Raw genomic sequence first — 16,090 nt, forward strand, 5'->3', positions numbered from 1 at the left:
TATAGAAGACCAGATTGTTGATGTCCAATGTTTTTTAACCAGATGTACAACAATAAATCTCAATCTCTGTGTGTCCACATACTTTTGGGCATGTAGTGTATAGAGGCATATACACGCGCATGTTCTGTATAGAAAGTGTGCAAATGAACAACTAGGAACATACAATATAGTTCTGTATATAAACGCTTGTTTCTAGTGAACAATTTCACAACCAAGTCATATAAAATCCTAATAGTAATATACTTCACTCACTACCAACAGTGGTCACTTGGCTTCACATCTAAATTGTATTGTTTTGTGAGGAGAGTGTAGTGTGTTATCATTTTTGCATACGTTTACTGTCTAAATAATAGGCACACAATTAAGGGTTTTGTGCTTCATTACAGCTGTTGGCATTGAATGAGAATGCGCAGTGTGTGTGTAGTTGTGTGTGTGTGTGTGAAAGGCAGTGGAGGGTGTCTAGCACATGCATGTGGCTGTTGTCTGCTGTTCTCTCCCGGTTGGAAGCTCAGCATCAGGAGAACGGAGGTTTTGCACAGAATTCAGAGAGGACAAATGGACTGATTGCAAACCAGCACAGAAATCTTTGGACACGTGCAGAGTAAGTATCATAACTCTAAATGGTCTTTCAGTGGTACTGAAATTGTTAAAAATGTGTTGCATTATCAACAGCTTGTGAAACCCATGCTATGCTGTATTTAGTTTTACAAGTCTGATGTGCATTTTATTTTACTACTTACATTACTCAGTGCAATGTGCTGTGTTTCTTCATATGCTAACCAAATATGTATTTCTCTTGCATGCACGCAGTTTACAGTGCTAAATTTAATGGGAATGATGAGAGACACTGCAAACCAACAAATGTTGTTCATTTGTTAATAAGAAAAGAAAAAGAATTGTAGCAGATGGGTGTAATAAAAGATCAAGAAATACAAATTTATGTAGTTTATGTACATGAACACAAATAACAAATAGTTTAAAAACTGTATCCAGCACTTTTATCTAGTTATTGTATACCTAGATAAAAGTATCAGTACATTATAGTCCTGCATTATGAATGCAAAAAGTATTCAAAATATACTTTCAGAATACTGTTTAATATATTGTTGAATTTTGAGAATTGATGTAATAATATGTGCTTTTTTACTTTAATGTTGAAATGTTAAAATATTGTTGTTGTTTTTTTATAAATTGAATTTTACCAAGGGATCAATAAAGTCCTATCTTTATCCATAATAATACATCATACTTTATTTGTTGATAATGTTTTGTATTATTAATATGAATCTGAAAGTATTTAGTAGGCCTAGTTATCAGATAGTTGTTGTGTAGTAGGAAAGACATTTTTTCTCTCTGAAATATAGCACTAAATATAGAAATGTAGTGTAGTAGAAGATGAGAATACTCAAGTACCTTCAAAAAATGTTTTGAGTTGATATGAAGTGTTACATTCAGCAGACTGAACAGTGAAAATTTATTTTATTTATCATAATTTTTGCTTGTTTAAAGAGAAGAGAAATCCAACAATACAGTATATGTATTAAGTTGTGTCACGTGTATTGTACCACACAGTGAAATTCAGTGGGTGGAAGGTGGGTTTCATTCAGTGGTGAGAGAAATTCAGCATGTCCTAAAATTTAGAAGTAAATGAAATAGAATGAATGAATATGAGTCAGTGTCAGTGTGTGGGCTAAAAACATCGTAATGACATGCTAAACAGTGTAAATGATCTGTTGGGAGCCTCATGAGTCAAACAAATACACTCCCACAGGCTCTTAACATTATGTGAATATAACCAGCCACAAGACCTGTTAAACCAATCAAGCAATTCAATGATGTGTTTAGTTCAACAGTGATTATTAAAGTCTGAAATCAAGATATTTTTTCAGTTCGGTTTCACTATTTCCACCATGTTTTCTTTGGTCTTTTTTCCTCTAAATGCACACCATGAATATGAGTAGGTGACAATTTTAAAATAAAATTCGGTAGATGGTATGTCCAAGATTGCAATATCTAACTGTACAAAACATTTAAAACCAAATACAACATTTAAGTTTAATTTTCACACAGTTCAAAACCACCTGTTTTTGTGCATATTGTCAATGGCGGAATAAGTATTGCAAAAGGAATAGTTGATGGTGACATTCTTCAAATTAACTCAAGAAACAAACATCATTTTTACATTTTCATCACATTTTCTACATGTTTTTTCATCGCTGATGCTCTTCTAATATTAACTTTATAATCTCTTTCGCTGATTTTCTTTTTTTGAAAATTTGTGTCACAAAACCTGAATAATGTCTCCTTTTGATAACACACAAACTGACACCTTCATGTCTCACCGCATAATGTTCACATTCTTGCAAAGCACACTGAGCCCTTTAACCTTCATCATTACAAATTCAGTTTTAACCCTTTAATCATAAATGAGCCTCTTGAGATCAAAACTATGTCTTTGGCATGTTTTCCCTTCAATATCCCCTGATATTTACTTGTGCAAATTCAGCAATTGCATAAGCAAAATATGTGGCACATTCAGACAATAAAGGATCAGCCCTTACATGGCAATATTGAGGATCATGAAAGCCTATGTGATCAGACGGGTAGCTTTCCTTGCAGAGGACCAATAACTGATCTTCATAGTACAAAGCTCCGCAGCCTCTTTTCATGTCACTTTCATTGAGTGGAGGGCCACAGTGCGAGCTCTATAAAGTGGCTGGGCCTATTCAAGGGACTAAAGAGGACAAAGCTTAGCTCGCTGCGGTGCCACAGACTCACAACCAAAATAGGAATGGAGCAAAGGGAAAAGGGGGGGGGGGGGGGGGGGGCATGAAGAGCAGATAGCGATTAATGAGACAGAGACAGAGAGAGAGGGAGTAATGTTAAATTCATCTGCTGAATACATTTGCTACAAACTGATCAAAAGTGATCTTTGCAAACGGCAAGTTTAGTACTGCTGTTTTGAAATGACTGCTGTTTGTAAAGGATGTGGTATTGGTGCCGTGCAAATGAAAGATAAAGTGATATCAATGTAATGCAATATCTCTGAAACATTATCACATCTTTTTTTTTTTTTATCATCCTGCAGCTTCATTTTAAAACTCTTGCCCAAGACAAGCATTTGTTGTATTGTTGTTGCTCATATGTGTATTCATTTCAGTTTGAATCTCATATGCAGCTAGTTAACATTAAATTTAAAGTGACAGTTTGAATGTAAAACTTGAGTTTGTAGCAAAATAGCTATTCGTTATTATTATTTGTACCATTTTATTATATGCATTCTGCCTAAATAACGAAACAGTAAAATGACCCAGTGTGCATCGGAGATATATTGACCCAGTTTTTAACTTAATTTTTAGTGTATGATAAATTACTCTGATTCTCTTACTTCACTACTTACACTTACACTTAAGTACTTACACTGTGCACTCGTCTAATAGAGTGCCATAGAGCTGATGAACAAAATTAACCCATTAAAACAACACAACATACTTTTCAACATGCTAAATCTCTTCTCTTCTGAAGCTCCTTGTCTGAAAAGTAACCATATGCAGTACACCATTCATGATCTGGATAATACACTAGGACACTGGGCATCAATGTCTACGATATTAGGTAAACTAAAATAATAGTAAGTCTTTATATTGACACCAGTTTATCTGTGCTTCATTTTCCAGCTGACACCATGGATGAAGCCATATGGTGGTTTCCTCATGCTTCCCAGGGAGCTCTGCAGTAGGATGCATGTCTGTGTCTCCATCTGGACGCTCCCACAGATGACTTCCCACCTCTGCTTACTCATCCTGTCCAGCTTGGCAGTGTCATCCCAACTGGGTGAGTCCCTGTAGCTCTTATTGTAACTTAGTCCAGACAATTGTTGTCATGATGCAGTTCAGTCAAGCCAAAGTCTACCAAATGCCATCGTACTGGATGTAGATATTTCAATGAAATACTCATGAAGTAGTGATAACCAGTAATATTTTGAGTAAAAGTAACAATGCCACACTGTAGAAAAAAATATATACTTGTATAAGATATAAAAATATACGTTGTATATCTTATCATTGCACAACTTGAACTTGAGCAGGTTTGATCTGCAACATACATACATATGTGTGTCATATTTTATTTGATCATAAGTTTGTAAAATCAGTGTAACTAGTAATTAAAATAGTTAAATAAATGTAACGCAAAAAGTATTTTCCTGGAGTAGAAATATAGAGTAGCATGAATTGGATAAACTTAAGTTAATACAGTACTTGGGAACTTGATTGTTCATTTTTTATTTATACCGCGTGTTCCAGGTTTGGAGGATGTTTTCTTCAGCCCACAGGACCAGACAGTCAGAGAAGGAGAGGGGGTTTTCTTCCAGTGCGTATCAGGGGAAAGTTCACCTCCTGCAAGCATCACCTGGCTGAAAGATGGGACACTGGTCACAAGAGGTAGACAGATTCAGGTGAGCACTGATACAGCTTCAGATGGATCCATCCAGCTTACTGGAAGGGCATCAAAGAAAAAACTTTGAAAGGTGCTACAAAGAGACAAGAGAAGATTAATAACACTCTCTCTCTCTCTCTATATATATATATATATAGCCATAGCAGTGTCCAAATTTGACTTAGATTCCATACTGCTGTCCTCATTCAGTCCCTGCAAAATGTGAGCACTGAAGACCCCCTGTTTCAGGATTTGGAGGTTAGCACTGTCAACTCACAGCAAGAAGGTTCCTGGTTTAAACCCCAGCTGGGGGTTCTGGTGGTTTCTGGTTTCTGGTGAACCGGTGACTTGTCCATGGTGTACCCAGCCTCTTGGCCAAATGATGATAAGCTGAGGGATAAAGTGTTTCTTTAGGGGTTGAGAAAATTCTCGTACTTCTTAAGAAAAAACACAAAGCTGAAAATAAGGCTGCTTTTGAAAAGTTTTCAGAGATACCTACATGCTTCTCTCAGGACAGTATGATCTTACAGAATATGATGCAATGCTGTCAATCAAGCTATACAAAAGTTTGTAAAGTAGTGAGTATTTTCACTTTGTAGTATTGATAATGGGTTTCCATTACTTATTCAGCCGTCTCAGACATTACCCAACATTCACTGCAGTTTTTTAGAAGCTGGGGATAACTGGGGTAAAACAGCTCCTTGGAGGACAAATGATGAAACCTCCTCTATCCGTGGAGCTTGAACTCTGAACAAGACACTGGCTGAAAAGCTGGGCGAGCATACAAATGCAGGAATTCACAAGCCACAAAGAGCTGTAAAAAGCCTCATTATGGCAAAGCCTATGTGCAATTGAGTAGTATTCCATGAATAAATAAATGCAGCCGAGTTTAAAATTGTCACGTCTGTTTTATTTTATTATAGAATATTAGATGCAAGATTATTGGCCCTTTTGACCCAGATGTATTATACTGTATGTTTTAAACTGTGTTTTCATGTCCAGGGTGAGTATGGAGGTGGTAACCAGAAGAAGACTTCAGGCACTCTGCATCTTTTCAACATAACATTAGAGGATGATGGGACGTATGTTTGTGTCGCACACAATCCTTTACTGAACATCAGCAAGAGGAGCAAACCAGCTAAACTAACTGTGCAGGGTGAGTATGTGTTTTTTATTCTTGCACTCTTGCATGAAAAGGGGGCAGCATTAGGCAGATGATCACTAGTATTGTAAAAATCTTGCTTTAATTGAAAATATCTCTTTAAAACAATTGGAAATAAAATTAATTATGCATTACACAATAGACATTATCCCATTGAAATATTGATTCTACTATTCTACTCGATTATTCCAGTGCTACATTAAATAGCTCATTTATATACATTTTTTTGCAGTAGGGTTAATATCTGAAAGTGTTGGCACTCCTACCTTGCAGGGGTCCCTAAAAGGCTGCAGATCATCCAGGGCCCTGACAACATCACAGTTGCTATAGGAACAGAGGTCTCCATGCACTGTGTTGTCCGCGGCTTCCCTGTTCCCATGGTGCAATGGTTCAAAGACGGCTGCATCCTGACAAACTGCTCTGCTTCGTTCAGCCTTCAGAACAATGGACAGCTGCTCACATTCAGGTCCAACACTGCATACGATAAGAGGAATATTAATTCTTTAATGGGCTTTTTTTTGTTTTATTTGTTTTTGCCAACTTGTAGTTATGGACCAAGAACTATACACTGTATAAATTATGCTTTTTTAAATTGAGTTTGCTCAGAAATATGTTTAATACATATAGTTTGTGACAAGAAGTAAAGCTTTGCTCTGATTTTTGGCTGTTGTTTTCAGGAATGTGACCAAAGACGATGAGGGCTTGTATTACTGTGAAGCATCAAACCAGAAAGAGTCAATCAAATCACAGCAGGCCTTCCTTCTTCCAGCCCGTAAGAAACACACAAAATCACAGATAAATAACTTTTACTGTCAAAATAGCTCAAGAAAAATATAATCCTCTCAGGACTGTTTTACTTTACTTTCACTGACACTGTGGAAAAGTACATGCAAACACACATAGATGACACACATACGCGTTATGATTCTAGAGATGGACTGGAGTTTCGTCCAGCAGCCCACAAACCTGACGGTGAGGAGAGAAGAAAATGTTACACTTGCGTGCAGGCCTCCATACAGCAGACCAGCAGCCCAGGTGTCCTGGTTCAAAAACAACAAACTCCTCACTCCCACAGCTCATGTAACTGTGCTGCCCAGTGGAGACCTCTTCCTCCACAGGTGTGTGTATGTATAGTGTGTGTTTAAAGATCATTTTGGTTTGTTTTTGTACATGTGTGTACTGTATTTGAGAAAAAGTAAATATGAATGCAAATGTTTTCCCAGATTACTGTCACATTTAACTATTAATAATGTATGTTTAGTGTAATCAGGGTTACTATAAAATAATGCTTTGCTCATCATGCTTTCATGGTTTCCTGTGCATCTTGACGCTATTCTCCGCAGTGTCCAGGAGTACGACAGTGGAAGCTACTTCTGCAGAGCCTCCAACATCCACCTTCAAAGATTTCTTACCTCTAGAAGAGCAACTTTAACTGTGCTGGGTATGATATTACAATAGACCTGCCATCCTGTGCCACTGTTGCTACTGTATAATAACTCATTCTTCTTTCTGGCAGCCCCACCGTCAGTGAAACTGTGGCCCCAGATGCTGACGGTGTCTGTGGGAGCTCGAGTGGTGCTGGAGTGTCAGGTTTCTGGTTACCCTTTACCCTCCATCAGCTGGGTGAAAAGAGGCCACTCCAAGCAGACTGGAGGCAAGATTGCTCTGGGGTGAGTTAATGTGTTGTGGCTTTATTCAAAAGTAAAGATAGTCAACGATGAAGCACTATGACAACTGTGCTATATGACTATTTACATTTTTCTCATACAGATTGAGAAATGCCACTCTCTACATCCAGTCTGTCAGAAGCTACGATGAGGGAGTGTATGTGTGCGAGGCCTCCAACATACTGGGTCGAAGCCATAACACAGCAATGCTCAGAGTTGCTGGTAATTACACTAACTTAATTGTGATGTATTGTACTGACTACTTCTCAAATCAATAGCTGAGTTGAAGAAAGTTGGCAAAGTTGACTTTTTGTGGCATAAAATTTTAGAAATGTCAAAACCAATCCAGGATTGTACCTTTAATAGTCAATAATTCCACCGTATCCTTCAAGTATTTACCAAGAAACTTGAAGTGAAAACTGGGTTCATGCAAATCAGTATACAGGTTAATATAAATTTATTTGATTGATTCTAGACATATGCTCTCAACAATTGTTCTATAGTCTTTGTGGAAGCAAAAGAAGTCCTATAAATTGCATTTCTCTATATTATATGATACTGGTCATCACAAATCTCTTAAAAAAAACATGTGAAATGTGGCACAAAATTGTAACTCCTTGCACAAAATGCTTGCCACATCTTACAAAGGTGTATTATACTCCGTGTCTTGCAACTTGGTATGATAAGAATACTGTAATTTTCTAATGTATGTATGTATGTATGTAATGTAATTTTTTTTCTTTAAATAAATACTATTAGCCCCAAATACATATATGACTAAGTTTTACTCTTTCCTTCTCCCAGTGAGTCCTATCATAGTGACCTTTGTCACTCAGGTAAGTTGCAGGATTGGGGCTTCAGCAGTCCTGCCCTGTAAAGCTGTAGGGATTCTGCCCATCAGATACACCTGGACCAGGGGCAGAGCAGAGGCACAGTCCCCCATCAGCTCCTCTGAAGACAGACACATCAATGGTGAGTCTAAAGTGTGATTGGAGCCATTTTGTGTTTTTTTTCATCAGGCTTTTCACCAGTTTCACCTTGAGGTTGTTTTTTACCTGAAACATGAAATGGCATAGTCTCTTGTTATCTTCTGGCCTGTGTAGAAGATGGAGCTCTGCATATTTCCAGTGTGCAGCATTATGATGCAGGGGAATATTACTGTACTGCTGAGAACCGAGCAGGACGACATCAGAGACGTACGATCCTTATTGTCACAGGTATGTTGACATCTCATTATTTATTGTTGTTTATTCTTCAGTTGCAGAGTGACATCTTATTACAAATCTTATCAAAGAATATTAAGATTGGGTGTATTTTTACATGAACTTTGAGGTTTAAGTTAGTTAAATAACCTACTCATGAGGCCTTGTTGTTTTCTCAATAATGATCCACAGTAAACTAAAATAACTCACACATGTACATTTACAGTCATACAACAAGGTATTTGACCCCATATGCACAACTTACTTTTTCTTGCTGGTTGTCCTTTCATGCTGTCCTCTGTCCTAAGCTGAACATCGTCTAGCTGATAGAGGCAAGCAGACAAGACTGGTTTTGTCTGCTGTGAGTAAAGACAATGCAGAAATTTCTGCTGTGTGTGGTGACACTGTTTTGCTTTCCAGACTGTGAATTGTTCTTGACTCTGTGCTTTTTAAAATATCACATGTGGTGACTTTCCACTGTCAATGGGTGACATCACTGCTATTGATCACTGCTATTTGTGGCTTGTTACCTGCTCATTACTTGTTTTGTGGCTTCTAATTGTGTCAAACTTTGTGCCTGTCCTGAAACTAACTACTTTGTTTTCATATTTTCTAGCACACCAACACTAGCACAGAACTGCAAGCTTCCCAATCCAGTAACTCAATGCCTGAGCAACACCTTAAAACAACACACCATCCACATGTACAGGAACAGCACAACAAGGCCACATGTACGTACATCAAGAAAAACCTTTTTCATAGTTCCAGCCATCAGTTATATAAGTTATAAACTGCTATGTTGTAGCAACATCACTAAAGAAATGCATATAATGGGACAGCAACAAATTAGAGTCATACAATCATATGACTTTTGAATACTCAGGTTATTCAAATAATTTTGTAGAGAAAACTAGTAAAGTAAAATAATAAAATTGCAATCAAAACTATCTCAATCAGCCACTACAGCCTGTAAGGCATGGGTCACATAACTTATGGAGACACCTGAAGACATCTGTAGCAACACATATTCACCATTAACTAGGTGCTTACTAATATGCATATAAGTAGCATACTAGCCCTCTATTATTAATTTTTAAGCACGTATTAACACCTTATTCTACATTGCCTTATTCTACCTCTATTACACCATGAATTAAGATGTTTCCTGTTAACTCCTAATTATTGCTTAATTGACTGTAAATTAATGCATTGTTGTTTCTGAATAATGATGTGAATAACCAGTGGGTTATTGGGGCCTTGTAGTTAATGGCGAATATGTGTTTCCTAATCTAAAGTAAAAAATAAATACATTTGAGGATAGTTGTATTGTGATTTTGTATTGTGATTATTGTGATACATTGTGTAGTCAATTCAGAGTCCAGGTTGTAAGTCTCCTTGTACCTCCTGGTTCAGCTTTTGTCTTTGTCCATACTGACCTCATTGCTGTAGTCAGTATGGACATTTCAGATGCATTCACTTGAAAGCTAATCTGGCAACACTGTTTGTTTGTTGCGCCATTGTACATTTTTAGCAATGTAGATGTGCTACGAGAGGCATTACTTTGGTGAAACTGTAGCAGTATATGAAGAAGTCGGGGCATTAACTGTTTTTTTTACTTGTTTTTTTATTTCTATTTCCAGGCTCCTTATCACATTGTGATGCTACAACATACAAAGCTACCACATTTTCTACATTTTCAAGTGGAGCAGTGGCTGAGTTAAAGACAGCACCATGGTCACTTGGCCGTCTTTTACAGCATCACCGGAATCAGCCAACAACCAATCCAACACAGCCGTTAGTTACTCAGATGCAGCCTCCCATGTTACCACCTCCTCCACATCCAAACTTTAAGTCACTAGATCTCCACACCCAATTGCCAGTGACTAGGCATCCTCTTTTAATTTCAAATAGTGAAACACAAACAACATATAGCCACACATCAGTAGTCACCAGTGAAGTGCTGGGTACAACCATTCAATATCTAGTCACTGAAAGTCAGTCCCATTGGGCATCAACAAAACGTACACAATTTCAGCATCCAGTCAGTGATGAATTAGTGATAGAGCCTGATTCTCAGGGCTCTAACATCAGTGCTGTAACTCCAGCCAGTAAAATCACAGAGTCCTACACTGAGACGTCTGTGGCTCAACTATCGTCAAAGCTTCTAGTGGATAAACCTTTTGGGGTTCTAAGGCAGGATTCATATTCACCACAGAGTCCTGTAAACCAAACTAAGATGAGCCACTCTGGTTCAGTCACTGAGTCTTCTGCTTCAGAAGTTGAATTGCCCCAAACTAATTCTCACCAGCTGGTTACAAAAAGTCCATTTTACCAAATCCAGCATGAGCCAACCTTAACCCTGATTTCTCAAACCAAACTCAAGCACCCAGGTCAATCTTTACATCGGAAAACACATTGGCAGCCTTCACTAACCATTTCACAAATATCTGACTCCGATCCTCAACAATCATTTACTCAAAATCTTTTTCCTAAATTTCTTCTGGAGCTGTCAACAATCCAGCATAATCTGCCTTCTACACAACCTCCACCTCCTTCAGTCACAAGGTTTCAACAATACCAAATTCACAGTCAACCTTCATCCGCACTGCCTAACCCACCTTCAACCATATCTACACTTCCTCAAACCCAACCTCAATCATCTCCAACACAACACCCGCTGCTCCACTCGCAATCTTCTCCACCACAGACAGAAACTTTTCCACTTCAACACAGAAACCCTCTTAAAATCCATCTTTCAATCACAACCATCCATTCTCCTGATAAGACCCCTGGTCCATCACCATTTGACCCTGAAATTCCTGTTGTCCATCAAGTGCATCTAAATACTAGCCAGCAGGATGTCCCAGTTCAGCCAGCTAAATCAGCCAATGACACAGAGCTTACAGAGTGGCTGAAAAGAAACACATCCCAATCACCTATGACCAGCAATGATCCAAGGTAGGTAAAATAACAGATGAACGAAAGACTTCCAGAAAGAAAATTTCACTTTAGCCTGTGTCCTATACTCTAGAGTAACGCAACAGTCTCCATCATGGCTGCCTGTGCTGGAGAAACATGACATCCCCATCGTGGTGGGAGTGGGTGTATCTTTGGCCTTCATCTTCATCAGTGTTACTTTCTATTCAGTGGTCCAGAAAAATGAACCTGCACCAACAAGCCGCGCAGGTCAGATATCCTCAGCCAAATCAAATGTCGGCACACCAATATCACATTTTGAGCACGTATATATTGACGTATTGCTTATGTAAATAAATAAATAAAACCACAAGTTTGAAAATAAAATAAGTCTTCACTATCAGTCACTATCACTGGGCAATGCTAGCACTAGGTTTTGACAATCAGTATATAATATAATATAATCTAGTTGCTTGCAGTAACTTCACATATAATATGATAATATGAGAGTGGTGGCAATGTTCTCTCCATCAGAAAACAAAGCATATTTAACAATGTCAAACTATTCCTATAGAGCCAATTTACATGTCCTTGACAGCTCAGAGGAATCTAGGTGTCCCCATGCGACATGTTGATCGTCGAGCAGCAGGACGAACATATGAAAACAGGTAAAAACTAAAAATTAATGAGATGAGGCATTGCATTTGATTTTTTTTGCTCCTTTGTAGAAGATTCATTAAACCTGTTGTGTTTCCTACGCAGAGCTTTTGAAGATGATGACTGTGTGGCTGTGATTGAGCAGAGCCCCAACACATCTGACACCCGAGCCCGACCTCCGGGACCGAGCCTGGTCACGGTGCAGATGGAGCACACATCTGAGGATCTTCAAGAGGACACCCAACCTGCTCTGGACAACCACTCAGTCACTGTAGAGACGTATCCTGAGCCCATTCTTGACACAAAGGTTTGATAACACCGAAAATGTAAATAGGACATGGTGAAAAATTTGTCCAGAGATATTTTCTGTCTGATTTTTAGGTGAATTTTAGCCCTCTGGGCATGAACTCACAAAGTACTGTACACTGTGGTAGCAGAGTTTTAAAAAAAGCGATTAGTAACAGTTACTATCCATCTATACATTTTCCATAATCACTTATTCTTATCAGGGTTGCAGGGGGCTTGTGTTGATCCCAGCTGGCACAAGGCGAGTCGCCAATTCATCCCATGGCTAACACATAGAGATAGACAACTATTCAGGCTCACATTCACATCTACGGGCAATTTAGATTCAACAGTTAACCTATTAACCTACCCTTGCTGCCCCCAATAATCATATTCTTTGCGTTTTTAGGCTTGTTACCTTTTATTTTATAAAATCAATCAAACTAGTTCTCATTAAGGAGTGCATTCCATATATTTCAGATTGATCCCTCTCTGGAGGAGGAGAAGGGCTGCAGTTTGTCCCAGCCCAGCATCCAGCTGCAATGTGGTGAGGACTGGACCAGTAACAGAGGAGACAACCGTAGCCCATGCCAGGATGCCTTGCCTCCTCCATCATCCTTGCCCTCTCGTTCACCATCACCCTCTCCACCATCCAGACTTAAGGAAGGTCTGCGCTCCTCATTAACCTTGCAAAGCGCTGAGGCATGTGCAGCACCCATCCACCACAGCCTCAGCATCTCACACAGCAACTCTCCCCTGCTTCTTTCTCACCATGTCTCTTTGGGCCTGACTACAGTTGCAGTGGATGTCCATTTTTACCCACCAGCCACTGCTTCAATGGCAGTGGGCACAAGCACTCATATCAATTCAGTCTCTAATTCCACTTCAGTGACTGCGCCTCTGTTTAGTCCCCCTTTAGTTAACAGTCAGGAGAATGACCAATCGGCTGCCAGATTTAATCAGAGCAAGTAGCTCGAGATTAAGGCATCAAGTTTTATAAGCAACGCTTTCCAACTGTACAGCCATGATGACAAACTGTGCCTCATAAATTGGTGTACTGTGAGAGGGTCAATCTGAAATCTCACAGTAAAATAACAACTTTTCATATTTATATTTAAACAGATTAAACAAATAAGATACAATATATCAATTACTGAGTTTTAGTATATTTATAAGTATATATTTTTGAGATTTCGATACAGCCAGGCTAGCTGTTTTCACCTGCTTTCAGTCTTTATGCTGAGCTATAATTGCCTCCTGGATTAAACGCACAGACCTGAGAGTGGTCTTTTTATTTAACTCTCAGCAAGAAGGTAACCATGAGCGCAAATGTTTTGGGACATATGGCGTGTTCCTTTAAAACAATTAATCTCAAACTATGGGGCTAACTATCTGTATTAGAAACTGCATTCTTGTAAATGTGTATTGCATAGATTTAGCACAGCACTTGGTGGTTACATTAAATACTGTCATGTTACAGTCTGACTGTAGTACAGGCTACTTCTTTATACAACGTCTAGTCTTGCTTTCTACTTTCATTATTTTCCTGCTGAAACATAAAAGAGAAATTAAATGTATAGTAATTAATTTAATGATATTATTACCTATACTGGAATCACATGCTTAACTCTGATTCATACTGTGTTATTGGATATGGGCTAGTTCAAGTACAGTTTAACTTAAACGTGTTGTACATTGACTTCTTTAGTGAAGCAGCCAAGGATATTTTACTTTGTCACCAAATAATGCATTTTTTGTGAATGTACACAAAGTGTTTAAGTCACCTGCTCATTCTCTTATATCAACCTACTTGACTGTTAACACCTTTTATGAAACCAAAGGAGGGTAAGAGGGGCTGTGTTAATAAACATTTTGACAATACAACCAAAGTCCTGATAGTGATATTTTTGCATGTTACTCAGACATGGTCTGTGAAGCCTATTTTTGACATAAAGTATGTTTCAGTAGATAAAGACAAATTTAATTTGCTGTACTTGCTCTAACTTTAACCATGTGCTGATGATTCTAGATCCTGCATCAGTGGGACACACAGTTGGTGTTGAGACATACACAAGAAATATCACTATTTCCTATCTCATTTTACTTTTAGTCAACTTAAAGAAAGTTCTTTTGATGATACTAGCTATGGCAACTAAAAACTATATAGTATATAGTGTATAGTGAATAAATATGAGGAGAAACTTCTTCTTGATTCATTAAAGGCCTGCACGTGCTTGCTTTTTACTGTACCACTGGTAGTATACAAGCTCCCTCTAGTGGTACACTGATTAATCTAACCCCCAATTGTTTCATGAAATACATTTAAATATCATACAGTGCTAAACAAATTTATTAGACCACCACCCAATGTAAAGTTTATGCCACAGCTGCCTTAATTGACAGCGTTGGTAATTACCAAAATGATTATGTTTCTGTAATGGTCAATACACCAGTATGTAGAAGCTCTTTAACCAAAATGATATTTTTAATGTTAAAATATAAAAATAAAAAATGTTAAAATATAAAAACATTATTTCTTGATTAAGATGTCAAATTATAGTTATTACTTGCATTCCTGAACAGAAGACTCAGTTTTAGTGGTTGAATGTTATTATTCTTGATTAATTTCTGACTTATCAGAGAAGCCCAGTGAGCCAGATCAAATTTGGTGTGAATTCAGTTTGAAATAACTCATTCCTGTTAAAAATAATAAAACATTGAGAGGGTTAGGGGTCTGTATTAAATGAGTCTGTATTAAAGCACTTCATGATGCTGGATGGTCTCTGACAGGTGGGCTAATAAATATGTTAAGCACTGTATAATACTATCACAATACTACAACATTTTAAATTAAAATACTTCCTGAGATCGCTGAAATCAAATTTATGAACAACAATATATAATCTTATTAGGGCTAGACCCTATATCAAAACATTGATGTTTTAATTAAATGTTGAAACTTTATTAATCATGTTATGTTACACATTAAATTATTTCTCTGCTTTTATCCGATCCAGCTGGCACCTGTCAGAACACACATGCAGGACGTTGCAGCTCAGGGTGCTGCTCCTCAGTGCCACCCCATTACACCAATGCCCAACTATGTCACACACGCTGGGCATCACTTTCCTCAAATGACTGTGATGACTCTTTGCATTAAATCAAAATGATATCTGTTTATCTTTAAAAAAAATCTGTCTGTAAATGTAAATGGGAAGTTTACACAACAAGTTCATGCAACAAGTTGCAAAAAGCTGTTGCTTTATGCAACAAGTCTTCTCAGTCAAAGAACATTCATGGCATTTATGCTGTTCAATCAAAATGATGTCCTCTCATTATACTGAATTACTCAGTATAATTGTAACTTGTTAAAAAATAAGTTATAAAAGAGTGTATTTACACACTCAGTATCTACAAAGCCATTGAAGAATCGACACATTCTTAATAGCTTCTTCTTAATCTTATATTGTGAGTCGAGTAATTTCCAGTAAAGCGCAACAGTCATACTTCACTTGAGAAAACACTGCGCTGCTAAAATTAGCGCACTACACATACATAGTGAACTAACGGAAGTATCTCTAAGTTGAAACCCAGCACAGCAGTTTTTGCCAGCTCACTTTTGGTTTGAAAGCCAGCAAAGTTCATAGTTGAAGTTTCAGGAGATTCTTTCATATTCCTGCTAGACAAAATTAAAAGTGTCATTTTCTGTCCTTGTTCTGTGACAATGGAGGATGATGACTGCTTTCACCATGGTAGCATCAAGA

At 37.9% G+C, this 16,090-nt stretch overlaps 1 protein-coding gene across 1 annotated transcript; it reads left to right on the forward strand.

The window, feature by feature from the left end:
- Nucleotides 1-523: 523 nt before the first annotated feature.
- Nucleotides 524-14,176, forward strand: LOC109141459 (uncharacterized). The gene is made up of 19 exons (XM_019271797.2): nucleotides 524-601; nucleotides 3,678-3,834; nucleotides 4,305-4,456; nucleotides 5,440-5,593; nucleotides 5,873-6,065; nucleotides 6,277-6,371; nucleotides 6,531-6,717; nucleotides 6,943-7,040; nucleotides 7,116-7,269; nucleotides 7,370-7,488; nucleotides 8,071-8,238; nucleotides 8,370-8,483; nucleotides 8,777-8,829; nucleotides 9,085-9,199; nucleotides 10,109-11,426; nucleotides 11,500-11,654; nucleotides 11,983-12,052; nucleotides 12,147-12,348; nucleotides 12,807-14,176. Exons 2-19 carry the CDS (start codon nucleotides 3,690-3,692, stop codon nucleotides 13,296-13,298), a joined length of 3,984 nt encoding a protein of 1,327 aa, XP_019127342.2. The 5' UTR covers nucleotides 524-601; nucleotides 3,678-3,689; the 3' UTR covers nucleotides 13,299-14,176.
- Nucleotides 14,177-16,090: the final 1,914 nt, after the last annotated feature.

The sequence above is a fragment of the Larimichthys crocea genome, chromosome III (genome assembly GCF_000972845.2).
Source record: "Larimichthys crocea isolate SSNF chromosome III, L_crocea_2.0, whole genome shotgun sequence".
NCBI classification, from domain to species: domain Eukaryota; kingdom Metazoa; phylum Chordata; class Actinopteri; family Sciaenidae; genus Larimichthys; species Larimichthys crocea.